This window comes from Schistocerca cancellata, chromosome 4 (genome assembly GCF_023864275.1).
Source record: "Schistocerca cancellata isolate TAMUIC-IGC-003103 chromosome 4, iqSchCanc2.1, whole genome shotgun sequence".
Taxonomy (NCBI): Eukaryota; Metazoa; Arthropoda; class Insecta; order Orthoptera; family Acrididae; genus Schistocerca; species Schistocerca cancellata.
Window position 1 is genome coordinate 894010728 of NC_064629.1, and position 19692 is coordinate 894030419.

The 19692-nt window shown below is 39.5% G+C and overlaps 1 protein-coding gene across 2 annotated transcripts in view; it reads right to left on the reverse strand.

Moving 5' to 3' along the window:
* Window positions 1–19692, reverse strand: part of LOC126185056 (vinculin) — a 267137-nt gene that overhangs the window by 233508 nt on the left and 13937 nt on the right. For both annotated transcript variants that reach the window (XM_049927816.1, XM_049927815.1), the window contains exon 2: window positions 7574–7681. In XM_049927816.1, the coding sequence (XP_049783773.1) occupies window positions 7574–7681 (108 nt within the window). The remainder of the gene's footprint in view (window positions 1–7573; window positions 7682–19692) is intronic.

Sequence of the window (19692 nt, forward strand, 5' to 3'; positions counted from 1 at the left end):
CGCTAAAGTCAGAGATAGGATGTAATTCAACGGAATGCATGAAGCTAAATAGCAAGGTTAGAAGTGAGGAAATCAGAAAAAAAAGTGCAATTTAGGAGCTGAATGTTCCATATTGGAAGAAAGCAACGTGTATGAATGTTTGCACCAAACAGATAATGTGAGTGAATGTGCAAGATTGAATGTAGCTGATTCGGGTCAAAATTCTATGGTTCAACAGGTAAAAGATATTTATTATGACAATGTTACTGATTTTATGATTAGTGCTGTCGATAATTTCATTTGTGATAAGACTGAAGTGACTCGTAGAAATGTTGGAGTTTATTGGGATGCAGAAAGTTCTGTAGTTATTGATGATGTTTTATAGTAGTGAAAAATGTTAATGAATCAGACACATTTTAAGTGATGCAATCAGATGCAGCAGATGGGAAAATGAAATTTGAAACTGTGAAACTAAGGGGATTACATGCTGTAACAGAAATTGTTAGAAAACATTGAGTGAGATGGCCGATACTGATGAAATAATGGAACTGGGAGATTTAGATGTAATGAATAATATGATGCAGGAATGATATAAAAACACAGGCAGGGGTAAGCTTGCTTATGAAGATTACAGTCAGAGGGACTGGGAAGAGTTTGCATCTGTGTCAGCAGATTATTGGAAAGTCAATAAATTCAAGTTTGCCTGTGAGTTACTACACAAAGACAGACAGAATAGGTAATAAAAGCAGACTTATAAGAAACTATTTGATGGTGATGTGAAACAGAGCCACTGGAAAAGGAAACTAGGATAGCTACCACACAGCCAGTAATTTAAAAGGAAAAGTTTTAAGAAATTCTCAATTACTCGTTAGTATGAATGCCTAATTAGGCAAGTCATGGGAAAAAGGAATAAGAAGAAGAAAACAAAGGCCAAGTTCGGCACTGAGGATCAAGGTTCAGTTAGAATTAAAAAAAAAAAAGTCTTTTTCGTCAGTCATACATGAGGGGTATTCAATAAATAGAAGATTGGTTTTATTCAGGATTTCAATACACCGTATTATTCTCCTCTCTTTTGGCTACAAAACCCTATTTTTCAACATAATCTCCAGTCCATGTTAGAGCCTTACACCACCTTACTGTGAGGGCCTGTATGCCCACATGGTACCACCCTACTGGTCGATGTTCAAGCCAATGTCTTGCTGAATCAATAACCTCCCCATAATCCACTTAGTGCTTCCCATGGATTGCATCCTTCATTGGGTCAAACAGATGGAAGTTGGTAGGGGAAAGTTCTAGGCTGTAGTGTGGATAAGGAAGAACAGTTCAATGAAGTTTTGTGAGCTCCTCTTGGGTCGGCAGACTTCAGTGAGGCCTTGCATTATCATGGAGGAGGGGAAGTTCATTTGGATTTTTTGTGGCAATGAACATTCTAAAGTCATTTCTTCAATTTCCTGAGGGTAGCACAACACACTTGCAAGTTGATCATTCCCCAATGAGGCAGGGCATCAAACAGAATAACCCCTTCAGAGTCTCAGAAGAGCATCACCATAACTTTACTGGATGATGGTACAGCTTTGAATTTTTTCTTTGGAGGAGCGGTGGTGTGGGACCACTCCATGGAGTGCTGTTTTGTTTCCAGTTTGAAGTGGTGAACCCATGTTTCTTCACGTGTGACAATGTTCGACAAAAAATTGTCATGATCAGCCCTGTAACATGCAAGAAATTCTGCACAGATGGTCCTTTGTTGCTCTTTATGGTCTTCTGTTAGGCAGAGATGAACCCAGCAGGCATACGCCTTACAGTACCCCAACTGGTGTACAAATGTGTCAGCACTAACAACAGATGTCCAGTTTAGCAGCAAGGTGCTTCACTGTGATCCATTGATCACCTCGAATGAGAGTGACTGCACATTCCAACATTGCAGAAGTCACAACTATGTGCCATTCGGCATGTGAGAGACTTGACAGGTTTGCACAACCTTGATGTGATGATGACAAACACCACCCCCAACGACTCACTGTGCTTTTGTTCACTGCCAGGCACCTACGAATAACGGCAAAGCTCTGGTTTTTGATCAAAAGGAATTCAATGACAGCTCCCTGCATGAAATGCACCTCCATTACAGACACCATTTTGAAGGCCACGCATTGTGCCACCCCTAGTGGAACTTCATGAAACTATAGGGGCTGAATAGGGAATATTCCATGATGAGTGGGAAAATTCCATGATGGCCCACAACAAAGTCTGCATTTTTTCTGTCTGAGAAAAAAAAAATGTTGCATTACTTATGCATTACATACTGCATATCATAAATTGGCTAAAGATTTCTTTTAACTTTACCATGGCCCACACCAATACCTATATAGATAATTTCTCCTCAGTCTACAAGACTGTTGGGTTTAATAAATACTGGTGACTGGAAGCTGCATGAAAGCTGAGAGGGTGATGAAATATTTGAGTAAAGACTGAACCTAAATGAATAATAATCAACAGTTTTTTATTATGTGTTTGGTTGACTGCAAATTTTATTGCTTTGCTTCACTTGGAAAGTCTATTGGGAATTTGGGGTGGGGGAGTAGTATTTAATGATTTAATGTCTTCATAATTTTATATGAGGTGATTATTTATTACAGTGGTGTAAAGGATATGCTGATTACTAGGAAGTGAGAGTTGTCATGTGACCACTGTTGAAACCTGGGGAAGGTGGGGAAGGGGAGTATTGTGTGTTGATCAAATGGATGTTAAATTTATTATCTGTTACAAAGTTAATGTTTACTCAAGTGTGTGTGTGTGTGTGTGTGTGTGTGTGTGTGTGTAGGGGGGGGGGGGGGGGGAGAGTAGCATTGCTACATTTAGCTATGGCTAAACTAATGAATACACTGTGTTTATATGCAGTTACTTGTGTTACTCTACAACAGATTTCTTTTGTATGTGGCCAGTACGTGAACATGATATTTGAACATATCAGTACTTTCTGGAGATCAAATCTTGAGTTCAAGCACTGAAATGAGCATTCAGTTTTATGGCCCTAGTTTTTTTTTGTGCAATTTTCGATATTATATACAATCAGAAGTACTTTTGTACTGTATCAGTTTGTTTTCAATTTTATTGTTAGACTGAATGTGAAGGAAAAATGTGATGACCGAGTGAGTTACAGACTAGATGATACTTTAGGCTCATTTGGAGCTGTCCAGGGTCAGAGCAAGGAAGATCACTGATGAGGTTTCGCGTTGGTGCTGTGTAATAAGAGAGCAGACTGAAGTATTTTGTGACAATGCACCCAGGATCTGAAGAAAATTTTAAGTTACTGTGACGTAAGAGGTTCAGCAAAAATTAAAATTGAAGTTGTTTGACGGGTCTCTCTGGCTCTGTTACAAGTAATTTGTTATTGGCATCCCTACTATTTTAAGACTTTTTTACTACTACAACTGGGACCTCTTTTCTTTGTCCTTAATCCCAGTTCTTGTGACAATAACTTTCAATACTAACCAGTAGTACCCATAATTATTTACTACACTCAGTTATAGATACATAAATGAAAATGTGCAGGGAAAATAAGACTCATATGATTTCACTGAAGTACTCATATATGCTTCATGATCTAAAATTGATTATTGGTGGCATTTACATTTACCATGATCATTGCAGGTCTGCTTTGCTGGACAGCCAATTCAGTAAATGCCACAAAATAAAACTGGACACAGTATGCTGCTGACTTCCACAAACCTTTGAACTGACATACCCAGCCCATTATATGGGGATCTACAGTTTAACACAAACTGAGCTGCAGTGCTACTCAGCATTTTTCACATTAACAAACATTTAAAGAGGTAAAAGAAATGGTAAGGGAAAAACCACAAGGACTGATTAGGGGATCCAACCTGATATCTCTGGAGCCTTAATGTGGCACTTTACCACATAGCTGCAACCATAAATAGTTTTAAGAATAAACTGTACTTTTATATTTTTGGTTTAATATTTTCATTGATAAGTGTCTTTAACATATCATTACTATAAGTTTCTGTTTATTTCTTATGAATACTTAAAAAAAAAATTGCTTTATGTTTAGAATATATATTTGTTGCCTTGTGGTAAATTGTAACCCTTTTTTTCTTTTTTGCTACTCATTTTAATCCTATCAGTTTTTTGCAAGAGGATGGATATGTATTGTGATGATACAGGGCACAACATTCTTGTAAATATAATCACTAATAAACTATATAATCACAGATATATTTTACGCATAATAAGATACGGGATGCAATAAGAGGAAACAATGACACTACAAGGAAGTTCAGCTATTCAATGAGGGAGGATTTGCACAGACTGGTACACAAGCACTGACCATCATAATAAGTCATATTTTCATGCCAAACACCCATTACTTTTGAGATGTGGATAGTAGAACTTTACACTGCTTCACACAAATTAAAATAACAGCTTTACTTTTCCTTCTCATCTCATACAGCTGCATACACAATAATGCAATTTTTTTCCATTTTCTAATAATATACTGGAAACTACCTTCTTCAAGCACAAGTTCTTTACAGATGACTCAAGGCTGTGTCTTGTGGTGCCCAAGAACCAATACAGAGAAAGCAGGCCCCAAATGCCACACATGTGTCCATTATCTCCTTTCCTGTTCCACTCGCAAACAGAGCAAGGAAAAAATGACTGCTATATGCCTCCATATGAGCCATAATTTCTGATATCTTAACTTCGTGGTCCTTAAGCGCACTGTATGTTGGAGGCAGCAGAATCGTTCTGCAGTCAGCTTCAAATGCCAGTTCTCTAAATTTTCACAGTAGTGTTCTTACTATTCTCAGCAGGTAGCTTATTGGCTTTAGCCACACTAGACAAGTTAGGAGTGGCCTTGGAAAGAAGTTCTAGAAAATCGTTGTGCGATTTGGCACTTCAGACTGGTGTGGCAGTGGCATCTGCTCACAGAGCCCTCCACAATCTCAAACTGATAGCTTAAAACTAACAGTAGTGCACTGATTGACTAATTCAGATACTTTAACTATATGTATGTATTGCAACTGGCTTTAAGCAGGCTGTGCATGATGGAGACGTTGATCTTGAAATGTTATTTTTCTTCTGATGAAGAATACCTGCATTTATCAAGGTAAATGAACTCATAGAGCAAATGATATTGAAGTTCTGTAAAATCTTCTTCAGTTATGTGGTGATTGGAATATGTCTTCCTGATATTCTTTCTGCAGAATGCCAGGCACCTTTGTTTATTTCATTTTTTTTTTTTTTGTTTACAGTGCAACTCATCTTCACAGTTTTTCCAGTTTTATACAGGGTGTTACAAAAAGGTACGGCCAAACTTTCAGGAAACGTTCCTCACACACAAAGAAAGAAAATATGTTATGTGGGCATGTGTCTGGAAATGCTTTCCATGTTAAGAGCTCATTTTATTACTTCTCTTCAAATCACATTAATCATGGAATGGAAACACACAGCAACAGAATGTACCAGCGTGACTTCAAACACTTTGTTACAGGAAATGTTCAAAATGTCCTCCGTTAGCAACGATACATGCATCCACCCTCCGTCGCATGGAATCCCTGATGTGCTGATACAGCCCTGGAGAATGGCGTATTGTATCACAGCCGTCCACAATACGAGCACGAAGAGTCTCTACATTTGGTACCGGGGTTGCATAGACAAGAGCTTTCAAATGCCCCCATAAATGAAAGTCAAGAGGGTTGAGGTCAGGAGAGTGTGGAGGCCATGGAATTGGTCCGCCTCTACCAATCCATCGGTCACCGAATCTGTTGTTGAGAAGCGTACGAACACTTCGACTGAAATGTGCAGGAGCTCCATCATGCATGAACCACATGTTGTGTCGTACTTGTAAAGGCACATGTTCTAGCAGCACAGGTAGAGTATCCTGTATGAAATCATGGTGGTGAATCGAGGAAGTACGATACATACTGACGAAACTAAAATGAGCTCTAACATGGAAATTAAGCGTTCCCGGACACATGTCCACATAACATCTTTTCTTTATTTGTGTGTGAGGAATGTTTCCTGAAAGTTTGGCCGTACCTTCTGTATAATCTAATGATGATATATTTCTTAAAGGAGATGGTACACTGTGCATTACTGCACTGCTAACTAACAGTGTAGTTAATTTACTATTTTCATGCATGTCTGAAAGAATACACTGCTGATGAACCACAGCAGTACAAAATACTTTTTATACTTATTCACTAATTGTGACTACCTTAACATCAGCTGTAACAGGTACAGATCGACTATGCAACAGTCACATATGGAGATTTGTGCCGGACTGTGACTAGAACCCAGATTTCCTGCTTGCTATGAGTGGTTGACTTAACAACTTCAACTACATGTGCACACTCCCTGGACTGACCTAAACCTGCGTCCGGGCATGTGCACAGATAGCAGAAATGGTTATGGATTTAGGTCAGTTTGAGGAGTGTGCACAAATAACCAAAATGGTTCAGGCGGCCGCTTGCAGTAAGTGGGAAATCTGGGTTTGAGTCCCAGTCCAACACAAGTTTTCATATGTCATTTTTGAGTAGTAAATCTACACTTAATACATCTGGTGTCAAGAAAGTCACAGTCAGCAAATAAATTTTGAAAGTTAATCTACTATGATCTCTCACTACAAAATTGCAAATTTTTCGTCTTGAATTGTGTGGGTGAAGCCAACTCTAAATTAAGTTTCGGATGTACAAGAAAAGTACTTTCAGATAGATACCTTTATTGTTTCATCTGTTCGAATACGAACGATTTCAGAACAATTCTAACTCACAGTCAAATGAATACTACAAGGTTAAAAATACCCAAAAGAAAATGATACACTCTTTCTCACATGGCAGTCATGGTTTCAACATTAATTGAGTACCAATTGTAAGTCACAGGGTATGGCTTGCAACATAAGCTGCATATCTCTCGTATGTATTTTGTACATATTCTACGACAGATGTTGAACTAAGACAGAGATGTTGCTCGCACCACTGATAATTTCACAATATCAATACAACCATCTTAACGGTACTGTTAAAATGAAATGTTAAAAGCACATTATGCTATCCCTGTACAGTTTTATATGCCTGTGAAACCCCATAATAGTGATGACTTTTGGCTAGTACTGCCCACATAGTGAAACTCCTGTTGTGATTTCGAACCTCTTGATCTTGGCCCCGGATCAATCACACAGGACCTATAATATACATATGAGAGATAAGTAGAGTATACAGTACCTTACAACAGGTACCAATTTAATGATAATTTGGTGCTGACTTATGAAAACGACTTGAACATTTCCTTTTGACAACTTTAAACCCAACGGTATGCTTGTAGCAATGAGCCATAGGTTGTATAACTCTTTGCACTGTAACAGATGAAGCTATAAAGATAGCAGTTCGGAAAATAGTTTTCATATATATATATATATATATATATATATATATATATATATATATATATATATATATATATATATATATATATACATATATATACCCCGACACTGTCACGTCATCAAAATAAAGAAATTATTTTCACTTGATATTTAGAGATACCACAGTCTGTGAGTAACAACAAAACATTTTACCTTGACTAAATTAGCAACAGCACGACTAACAGCCATTACAGGCCGTTCAAGATCAGGCATAGGATTGCCATCTTCTGCTTCTTCATGAAGGATCACCAAACGTGACACCTGGAAAAATAGTTCAAGGTACAATACAAGAATAATTTCTAACATGCAAGTTTTATAACAAACACTAAAGTGTGTATGGTGAAACATTTTAATCTGCATTCCACATCAACAATTGTCTTATTAAGAAATGAATGATATTAGGAACGTATATAGAAAATTATTCTCATCCTATAGAAGATATTCCTTCTACAAGAGATTCACAAAATAGAATCTTTGAATGCAATGAACTAAATACATCTGCTTGCAGCAGTTCTGGAACATAAATTGCAGTATGTGAGAAACATTTGTTTCCTGACACTACTTTATGTAATATAAATCAATTTAAACCACATCTTTGCATACACTCAATAATAAATAACAGTGAAACTGACTAGATGGACTGTAGTAGTATGTATCAATTAAAAACTATAATGAATTCATGCTGTGAGGTAATCTTTTTTAGAAAGACACTTCACACATTTAAAGGTAGTACACAAACAAGATGAAAGTTATGTCATAACATTTGTGGAAATTGTACAATGAGTGGAGCACACTAATTCACTGAAGAGAGTAAAAAAGGGTCATGGTAAAATGATACTCTGCATACATAACACAGCTGAGGCACAACCACTCTTACCATGACAATCTGTAAATGGTATTATACAACACATTTTGGCACGGTATCACTTATTTGGGAGGACGATGTAAAATTGTTAAATATAAATAATTAAACATACAAATAACTATATAGCAGCTTCAAATCATCATAAAACTCATTTCCCACAAATAAAAATATTTGGGATACTTCTAAAATCTAAAGGATATGAATGAATTGGGAAGCACTCTTAGGGTGTTTGCAGATAATGCTGTCCTTTACTGTCTACTAATGTTATCAGTGGATCAAAACAAATTGCAATATGATTTTACAAACATATTTAAATGGTGTGAAAAGTCACAACTGGTCCTAAACAATAAAAAGTGTGAGGTACATAACAAGAGTAATATATAAAACACTTTGGTCACTCAATAAACCACAAATATTTAAAGGTTGTTGATTCAACCAAATACCTACAGATTACAACTACAAACAACTTAAATTGGAGCCATCCCATAAAATATGTTGTTGAGGGGGGGGGGGGGGGGGGGCTAACCAAAGACTGCATTTTACTGGCAGAACACTTAGAAGATACTACAAACCTAATACAGAAACAGCTTATACTACATTTCACTTTTCACCCACTTCTTATTCAAGAGTGGAACGATTGAGAAATAGCCTGAAACTGGTTCTATGAGCCTTTTACTGAATACATTAAGTGTGAGATTTCAAATTTTTTACTTATTCCATACCTTAGACAACCATTTTGTTTAGTTTATCCATATTTGTCATGTTACTGGCAGAGAGTATCAGTGAACACAATAATTTTAACTATAAACTTCATTTCCGCCAATGCTTATGTAAATTCTTTAATAACTAAACCAGTTTTGAATAACTAGTCATTATCAGCAACCCATAAATACTTCTTGGCTGATGGCTGTCAGAGAGTGCTAGTTGTCAACATTTCCATGAAGCTCCTACTAGAGGACTGGTATTCTCATAAGAGACTCATGGAAATGTCTACCTCCAGCATGCTCTGATGCAGTCATCGGCCTACTAGAGGACTGGTACTTTGTTAGCAACTCAAAGTGGAAGATGTCCTTTGTTGGCGCTAAATAATTTTTGCCATTTTGAATGGAATAAACTGACACAACAGTGTCCATCTGTCACACACTGGTGTAGAAGGTGTCGTAAATTCAGCCAAGTAGAAGAAAAAACTATGCATTTCACATTTAAATTTATATTTATAAGCTGTGTTCCAGTTTTTCGTTTGTGTGAGACCATTTGTGCCACACAGATGCGTATCAAAATTCTGGTTTTAATATTTTACTTTTCATGTCTTTTTTCATTATCCTTCACTGAATGTGTCAAGGCTTGTGTGTACTGTGATATGTTGTGTATTCTTGAAAGTTCGTGAGCACCGCACAAAATTTGTACTACACCGTCAGCTGATGAAAAACTTCTCTGTTTCCTGCCTGATTGCAGTGTTAAAGTCCTGCGATATTTCAAAGAGCGTCATACTCATCAACTTCTGTTGAAGTGTCGAGATATCGCAGATGTAATATTTATACTAGCAGTGTGCGCCCCTCCACCTGGCTCCAGGCAGTTGGTTACTGTCTGACCAGTGGGCAGAGAGTGTGTGAGGTTGCTGTGGTGGGGGTAGCATGTGCGGATTCATATCTTTGTCTGGGGATTCAGGCTGAGTCTTGCGAGATGGACAGTGCTACGCTCACTCCCGTCATATTGCTGCTAATGCAGCAATCCATGCTTTTCTGAGCTACTATCCTTTGTCTCTGTTGACCAGATTCTAGTGAATCGGTATTTCAGTGGCTTCTTTTATTATGCTGTCCCTATAGCTAATTGCTCGGCGTACCACAATGGTATTTTGAAAGTCGAAGGTGTGGTCTTCCTTGATGCATGCTCTACTTAAGTGAAGACAACCAGTCTCCTCTATTTTCATAGGGAACACAATGTTCTTATGGATGCTGTTAAGGTGGTCCAGAAACTCATCCAGTGACTGGTCCAGAAACTCATCCAGTGACTGGTCCAGAAACTCATCCAGTGACTGACTGCTGTGCTCCCACACCACAAAATATTATCTACATATTGGAAGAAGTGTTTGGATTTCTGATGAGTGATATGAAGGGCCACCTCCTCACAGTATTCCACACAGAGATTTGCCACCCATGGAGCTAATGGGATTCGTATGTTGACAGTACTGTTGTGGTATGGAAGTTTGGCAGATAGGCACTGGATGAGTTTCTGGCCCACCTTAACACCCTCCATCAAAACATAGCTTCCACTACAAGTAGAGGAGCATGGTTGTCTCCCTAACTTGGACATACCAGTAAAGAAGAAGATGGCATTCAGTACACAGGAGGATGACTCGTACAGACCTCTACCTGCATGCAAAAAGCTGCCACCATCCAGTGCAATGACAACAATGCTGACCACCCTGGTACATATGGTACATAGAGAGGGGGGGGGGGGAGGGGGGTTGCAATAAAGAATGCTTCTCAGTCAAACAATGCTACCTGAAGGCATCCAAGAGAGAAGACGTAACAAACCGGGAGAAGAAAGAAGAAAAGAGACTTGAGACTGATCTCAGCCAAAACTGCGAGCCTGATTGAACAATCCGGTGTAAAAACCGTCTTCAGACCACTACTGAAACCAGAAAAGTGGCTTAGTTCTGTGAAAGACCAATTTAAACAAAGTACTTGAGATTTACAGCATCATTTGCAAATGTGGCCAACAATACACTGGGCAAATACAACTCTGTATTTCAAAATGCTGCAAGGAGTACATCAAATGTGTGACTGGGACACACAGAAAAATCAGTGATAGCAGACCATGCATCAAGAAAGACAACACTTTGGACTTTCAGAACACCAATAAGATGTTATACTGAGCAATTGGCTATGGGTACAGGATCATAAAAGAATCAATTAAAATATTGATTCATGGGATTCTAATCAACAGGGACAAAGGATACCATCTGAATGCAGCACATAATACCATGTTAACGGCAATATGATGGGAGCTTGCTCAGCCTCATCCATCTCGCAATGTGCAGCCTTAATGCCGAGAGATGTGAATGCACACCCGCTACCCCATCCACAGTAACCACACCTCCTCCCCGCCCACTGGCTGGACATCCAGAACCAGGTGGACGGGGGTCAAAACACTACCATAAATATTACAGCATCCACAATACCTCAACACTCACCAGAATATGAGGAATATGAAAACATTTTGAAAGGTTGTGGTACTTTAATACCACCACTTGGCTCGAAACCCGAAAGCTTGTCATCAATAGCATAGGCAGGGAGTGAGTGCATTCCCATTTCGTTATTTGCAAACTGTGTTTGTGCTTCTTATAAATTTTGGCACCAGTATCCTCATTCAATCATTCCCCCATAATTTCAAGGTGTATTTAAGTGAAAAAATGTATATTTTTGAGAATTTCTGGGAGCTTAAGAGTTTTGGGCACAATGCACTCAGAGTAAACTTCGAGTGCCAGTGGTGTATTCTGTTAACTTTGGATCCAATATCTTTTCAAATATAATTTGTCACCTTATTGCACTGTAATTACTTATGTGACTTTTACAATAATTTCATATTTTTTCACTTACTGGCTTATTTCTTGCAAATCAATGTTTCAATTTTTACTACTGTAACATAAAATTAACACTTATGAATTCAACTGCTGTGGTATAATGTTGTGCTTTACATGTATTATAACTGTCATATCTTGTTCCACTTAGTTACCCCTTCAACAGTACAGCATGTTGCCGACACTTATCATATGTTAGCACTGTTTTTGACATTGTTACAGAAGTCTGTTAGCGAGTATAGCTTCAACAAAAGTTTGCAACACAAAGTTATTGTGTCGGCTGCACCTACCAATACTGGAAGTCAGCTTTATCCTCAAACATAATGACAATGTGGCATGTAACCTAATATATGCACAAGTGGAAAGAGAGCAGAACACTTAGAATATTTATCTTGCGTCTGTATTAGTTTTTGGGAATTTTAAATTTCAATTCAATTTATTGCCATAATCAAAACTACACATGTTCATCATTAGGGGATGCCCACAATCCTTATTTGTACAAAAATTTCCAATTTCAGTCTTCAGATCATTTTATTTATTTTTAAATGAAAAAAATAAATAAAAGTGATCTATTTTTAAATTAAAAAAAGACATATCAATTTTAAAACTGTTATCTTGAAACTCTTAAACAGGATGTACATATTCAGTACCTATGATAACACACACTGCTTTATATTACACAAATATGGTACGGGGAGTCTGTTAGAATTTGAATGATTTACGAGTAATGGAGACAACTCACCGAATAGTGGAAGCATTATTAACAGCAACTATTAGGTAGGAAACGAGGTATTGGCAGAAGTAAAGCTGTGAGCACGGGGCGCGATTCGTGCTTGGGTAGCTCAGTTGGTGAGCACTTGCCTGCGAAAGGCAAAGGTCCTGAGTTCGAGTCTCGGTCCGGCACACAGTTTTGATCTGCCAGGAAGTTTCTTAACAGCAACTATTCTTAATATTAATGAAGACATAAAACGGATGGTTAGAAATATAATCGATTAAAAACAACATGGAATACAGGGATGTAATTACAGTTCTAAGTGAACAGCTTCAAGCCTATATTATTCCATCTGTTCCTGGCAGCATCAAAAGAACAAGGTTTGCCAAATAACTGCAACTATACCTACATCTAAACCTATTGTTGACACACTATTCTACATTGCCTCCACTGGTATGTGCATGTATCAGAAATCCACAAGTCTACATGTACCTATGTGGGTGGCCACTGTATTGTTTTTATTTTTTAAATTTTTTATAGTTTCACTTAATTTAGATTTATTTGTGCCTATCATTCTCTATTATGGATGAAACACTTCTTGTTAGTCTTCTATTTTGTTCTTCTGGTAACTTTATTTTAATATTCAGGGAATCAACTTAAAGACTGAAATGAAACCTCTTGGCAGATTAAACCTCCTGCCTAGCAGGACAGTGGTTCACAGTCAGGGTGGTACTGCTGCTATCCTTACACACCAGGGCAAGCTTCTAACCTGGGTGTGATAGATGCCTACGAAAAGTCAGTGGATGTTCGCATCGTGGGCAATGCTCACTATGGGCCACATAGTGCTAACTCAGGCATGTGCTTGCTGAGTGGGGTAAACAGTGTCAGCAAAGCAGGATGCAGACATCAAACGGTCATCCTGCTGCCGTGACCTTTCGATGTCAACGGCACAACAGGTGGACCACACATCTAGAGAGGGCGTATCCAGGAGCATCGCAGCAATTCAACATTGTAGCTCAAAACTACGTGAAATATGTTATATTTTGCAGTGGGGTTTTCCTAGCCACACACCACACCTTGCCAAGACCACCACCTCTACACCATAGCAACCCCACTCACCCTGGGTTCCTATAGCAGTATTTTGATATCAGTGGACCTCACCTGGCACAGCTTCCATGCAGCACAGCTTCACAATCACATTGCACAGTTTTGTTAAACAGAGGAGTGAGTGAGCAGACTATTCATTTTTGTGGCTGTTTTCCCTGTTTCATATGTACAGGACATGGAGTCTAAATGAGTGATGCACAGGGATTGAAGGGTTATGTTGGTGCAGCCAGGGGAACTGGTTGATCTTTTGTAATTCCTTGGTAATACAAAGGAGCATTATTTACAACCTATGAGATGTGGTTAACGTAAATTTCCAGAGCATTTCATGGAGTTAGTAGCAGTAGAAGTACCAGTAGTTTGTGTTAACTATCACTGATACGGGCATGTAGCTAGTCAGTGCACATAGTTTATATGGATGATAAGATATAAGAGTTAAGTGTGTGTTGAATCATAAGGCCTGAATGTGAGTGAATTTTGTGTTCCTGAGAGTGAATTGGAGATTAACCCTCCAGTTGTGGACAACGTGAATATGTCCATTCTGCTCTTTCCAGACAATTTTGCACGCCTTGCTGTTACTGCATCAGATGCAATTTCTGCTCGGATTCCATGTCAGAAATGGTGATTTTTGCGTTGAATAATTTTCTGTTGCTCTGGAACAGAGTAGGCTATTTTCCAACCAAATATTTTTCTGTTGCTCTGGAACAACAGAGGTTGCGATTTTCCTGTCTGAAACATTGGGTGCTGCGTTTTACATGTTCTCCAGCCTCACTCACATACATACACACATGCCTTTTCAAGCCAGCAATTTTGTAATCTTATTCCCAATCTTGTTTATGGAATCTTGCTTTAATATGTACAGCATTCAGAACAATTATGAATAACTTTATTCTGCTTTTCTAATGTTGAATGCAATTTTTGCATTTCCCGCATTATTTACATTAACTGTCAATTAAATATCAACTCTAAATCGAGGTGTTGGTTTTCCTGTTATGATCCTTTAGTTCTATCCATACAACTATTTTAATTATTGAATAAAAATGCCCCGTGATTTTGTACAGAAAAATTAGAAAATTCCCCGCAGTTAGAGTATCAAGGTTCCACAATGGCAGATTCTCAAATACAGGGTGTCATTAGTCGGGAGGCAGTTCAAGCATTGATTAATGAAATGGCACAATTGAGAGGATGTAATACAGACTTGTGTAATAGGCTAGCAGCTGCAGATGAAGAGCTGGAATTAGCTCAGCAACCAACTCCTTTATTAGATCAAGCCACAGCTACTTTGATCATGCCCTTCTCCAGAATGTCAATTGGCAACGTAATGTTTTTGTAAGTTACAAGTGTTGTTGATAACTTATTTCATAGCAAATCAGTGTCTGTGATTCACAGTTATTGCCAAAGAATCGATCACCCCAAATTTCAGTGTACATCAATGCAAATAAATGTACATTTCTCAGAATTTTTGGAGGTTACCATTGACCTGCACATAAATCAGTTCACAGTAAATCGGTGTTTGTGATTTAGTTACTGTAGTACATATTGTAACGAACATACTGTGTTACACCTAGTTTTCCCTTTCACAAGGAGTAAAACTATCTACATTTATCACAAATTAACTCTATTTTCAAGTTTTTTAGTGACTATAACCAACCTCAAAAAGTTTTAGAAAACTAGTAATTTTTACCACAGGTTTTCTATTGCCTTACCAGAAGGCTCATTTTGTGTATTTGCTTTAATTTTTATAGAGAATTAATTTTTTTTACCTCAACAGGTATCAGGCTCAGTTTAAAGTCATTTGTTCACTGTCTTGTAAGACATTGCACCAGCCACAACGCAGCCCGCTGTCAGTGGTCTTCTCGGATATGAGAAGAGTTAGCCGATGCTCGTAAGCAGCTAGAAACCACCCTGACGACTATCAAACATTTAGCAGCTGCTGCAAATTGGTCTGTTGGAGGAGCTCATGAGAGTCATGTAATGCTATCTGTAGCAGAAAAGGTACCTCCAGTAATATCCTTTTCTGTTGATGCTATATCCTTTGCAGGAAGTGTGGGATCTGTCACTACTCGTTCACTTTACTGAGAGAGGTGTGTCAATGGTAGATCTAGGCATCATATACAGGATAGACAGGAACCAGGGAGGGCTCACAGGGTGTTATAGCGATACCCTAATCTAATAAGTTCGAGGTGCTGTCTTTCAGTGAAACTGAGCCAGTGGGATTCACTTGACCTCTTTTGGGGAAACCTGCTGCCTCAAGAGGAGGCAAATGATAAAGGGTAGGTTCTATTAATTGTAGGCAGTTCAAACCTATGGAGAATAATGGTACCACCTAGGGAAATGGCAGAAAGGGAGATGAAGGAACATTAGGTGCTCTAAGTGTGTTCTTGCCTGGGAACATCATTCAACATGTTGAAGAAGCTTTTCCAACAGTCATTGAGGGAACAGGGTGCAGCCAACTGCAGATTGTGGTACACGATGGAACTAATAATGACTGTCATCTAGGCTCCGAGGTCACACATGGAGCATTCTAGCAACTGGTAGAGAATACCTACCTCGATCACAGAGGTTAACGATGTTTACAATTCGTAGCACTGTCCCCATAACAGATCATAGCCCCCTGGTTCTGACTCAAGTGGAAGGTTTGAAACAGAGACTTCAAAGATTCTGTGACAAGCTAGGCTGTGACTTCCTGGACCCTAGTAGCTGACTGCGTGTGGGATGCACACAAGGGTTTTTTAAGATTACGCTACTCTCCATCCAGTCCAAATAATGACAGCTGTAGGAGATCCAAAATCTCCCACAGGGAAGAATATTAAAATTCTAATAGTTAACTGCTGAAGCATTTGTGGCAGAATGCCAGAGTTTGAAGCATTCCTGAAAAACAGTGAAGCTCACATAACACTTGGCACAGAAAGCTGGTTGAACGTTGGAATTGATAGCAGTGAGACTACTAAGGAAAATTTAAGTGTATGTCGAAACAATAGTCAAATGAGAAATGGGGGTGGTGTATTTGCCACAGTAGAGAAGAAACTCAAATCCAACACAATTAGAGATAGCAGCTGCATGCGAGATTGTTTGGGCACGACTTTGTATTAGGGGAGGGCATAAACTGGTAACTGGATCCTATTGTCCACGAAACTAAACACATAATGTAAGCAAAAACTTTAGAAAAAACCTCAGTTTTCTTGTACACAAGTTCCCCAAACAAACTGTAATCATCGAAGGAGACTTTAATGATCCAAAAATCAGTCGGGAAAATTACAGTTTTGTTAGTGGTGGGCACGACAAGATATCCAGTGAAACATTACTAAATCCCTTCTCTGAAAATTACCTAGAACAGACATTTAGGAACACCATTCATGATGGAAATATATTAGATCTAATGGTAACAAATAGACATGACCTCTTTCAGGATGACCACATAGAAACTGGTATCAGTGACCATGATGTGGTTGTGGCAACAATGACTACTGACGTACAAAGGAGAATTAAAACAAGCAAAGAGATATATACATTCAGTATACTAAATAGAAAAGCAGTACAGTCGTATCTCAACTTGAAACTTTCAGCACAGGACAGGAGCATGTAGATCAACTATGCTCCAGTTTAAAAGAATAGTTGACGATTCACTGGGTAGATATTTACCCAGCAGAACAGTTTATAATGGGAGGTACTCTGAATAGTATACAGTCACCGTTAAGAAACACTAAAGGAACAGACTACTGCATAACAGGTGTAAAACAATGCATAAAGCTATAGGCAGAGAAATGCTGAATGTAACAATGGAAAGTCCAGATTGGACAATCAGCAGTTATAAAACGGACCGACTCTTACTCACTGTAAATATGACATGTTGGGTTGCAGACAGGTCAAAGAAAAGGCTGTTACACACTAGGCTTTCCGCCGAATCCTCCTTCAGAAAAGAAAATAAACCACACTCACATTTAAACAAGCAGATACACCTCATTCACACATGACTGCTATCTCAGGCTGCTATAGCCAGACTGAAACTGTTGCATTGAATGAAAGCAGCAACTGACAGTGGGTCAGGGAATGGGGACAGAAAGCACAGTAAGGCTGGTGGGAGGGAGTGCTGTCTGATGGAGCAGATAGAGACCAGATGGAGGCAGGACAAGGCTGCCAGGGGAAGCATCAGGAGGCTATGAGGGAGAGGAGGAGGCCTGTGAGCAGAAAAGACTGTTGGGTGCATTGGCAGAGAGCGAGCACAATGAGGATGAAGTGACGTGAATCAGGAGGAACTTATAGGACAGAGGGGGCAGAAACTGTTGGATGGAGGGTGTGGGGTGTTGGGACAGTAGGTTATCGTAGGTTGAGGCTGGGATAATTTCGAGAGTGGAGAATGTATTGTAAGGGTAGCTTCCATTTGTGCTGTTCAGGGACATTAGTGGTTGAAGGGAAGATACTGATGGACTGGGTTTTGAAGGTGCCAGTAAAATAAAGCGTGTTATGTTCAGCTACATGTTGTGCCACAGGGTGGTCTACTTTGCTCTTGGCCACAGTTCAGCAGTAGCCACTCATCCTGGTGAACAGCTGGTTGCTCACCATAGCAATATAAAAAGCTGTGAAATGATTGCAGCAAAGTTGGTATATGGCATGGTTGCTTTCATAGGTGGCCCTGCCTCTGATGGGGTAGGATAAGCTTGTGAGAGGACTGGAATGGGAAGTGGAGGGTGGGTGGATTGGGCAGGTCTTGTAACTGGATCCTCCACAGGGATATGACCCCTATGGTGTGGAGCTGCGATTGGCAGTGGCATAAGGATGATGTGGAGGTTGGGTGGATGACGAAACACCACTTTAGGAGGGCTGGAAAGGATCTTGGTTAGAATGTCCCTTGTTTCAGGGCATGAGTGGCTGGTTACTGGGGGTGGTGGGAGGGTTGGGGGTGTGTGGGGATATGGCAAGGGAAATCTATTTTGTGAACCTGTGAAAGCCTTTCTAAGACGTTCAGCATACTTGGCACGGGACTTCTTGTCACTGCAGATACACCATTTCTGGCTGGCCTGTCCGTATGTGAGAGGGATTTTTTGGTGTGGAAGAGATGGCAGCTGTGAAAATACAGGCCTTGTTGATGGTTGGTGGATTTAATGTGGACAGAGGTGCGAATGGAGCCACCGAGAGGAAGGGGTCAACATCACGGAAGGTGGCATGCTGGATTGAGGACAAACTGGTGAAGCAGATGTAAGAGAAAGTGTTGAGGATGTGAAAGAATGAGGATAGGTGTATTGGCCCTCAGGCCAGATCATGAAGGTATCATCAATGACCCTGAACTAGACCAGGGTTTGGGGTTGTGGGAGGCTAGGAAGGTTTCCACTAGATGGCCTATAAACAGGTTGGCATAGGAGGGTACCGTGCAGGTGCATACAGCTGTGCAGCAGGTTTGTCTGTATACCATCCCTTCAAAGGAGAAGTAGTTGTGTGTTAAGATAAATTTAGTAAGGTGTATGAGGAATCAAGTGGTGGGTTTGGAGACTGAAGGACACTGGGAAGAGCAGTGTTCAACTGCGGCAAGAACACAGGCATGAGGTATGTTGGTGTATAGGGAAATGGCGTCAACAATGATGAACAGGGATACAGGTGGTAAAGAGTCAGTGAAGGATTTGTTTGGTATCTTTTACATGGGAGGCTACAGTTTGGGCAATTGGTTGAAGATGTTGGTCAATGAATGCCGAAATTCTTTCAGCTACAATGGGATTGTTGGTGTTGGTGCTTTTGGGGAGCATGTAGAAGGTGGATGTGCAGGATGTCATGGGGTTGAGGAAGGAAATGGATTCAGGGGTAAGATTCTGCAAAGGGTCTAAGGCTTTAAGGAGTAATTGGAGGTTAATTTGGACTTCTGGGATGTGATCACACTGGCAGAGTTTAGAGACTCAGAAGTCGCACAATTGGAAAAGGCTTTCTGTCAAGTAGTCACTATGATCCATAATGACAGTATTGGAACCTTTGTCTCCAGGTAGATAATTAAGTGAGGGTCTGTTCTGAGGCTACGTATG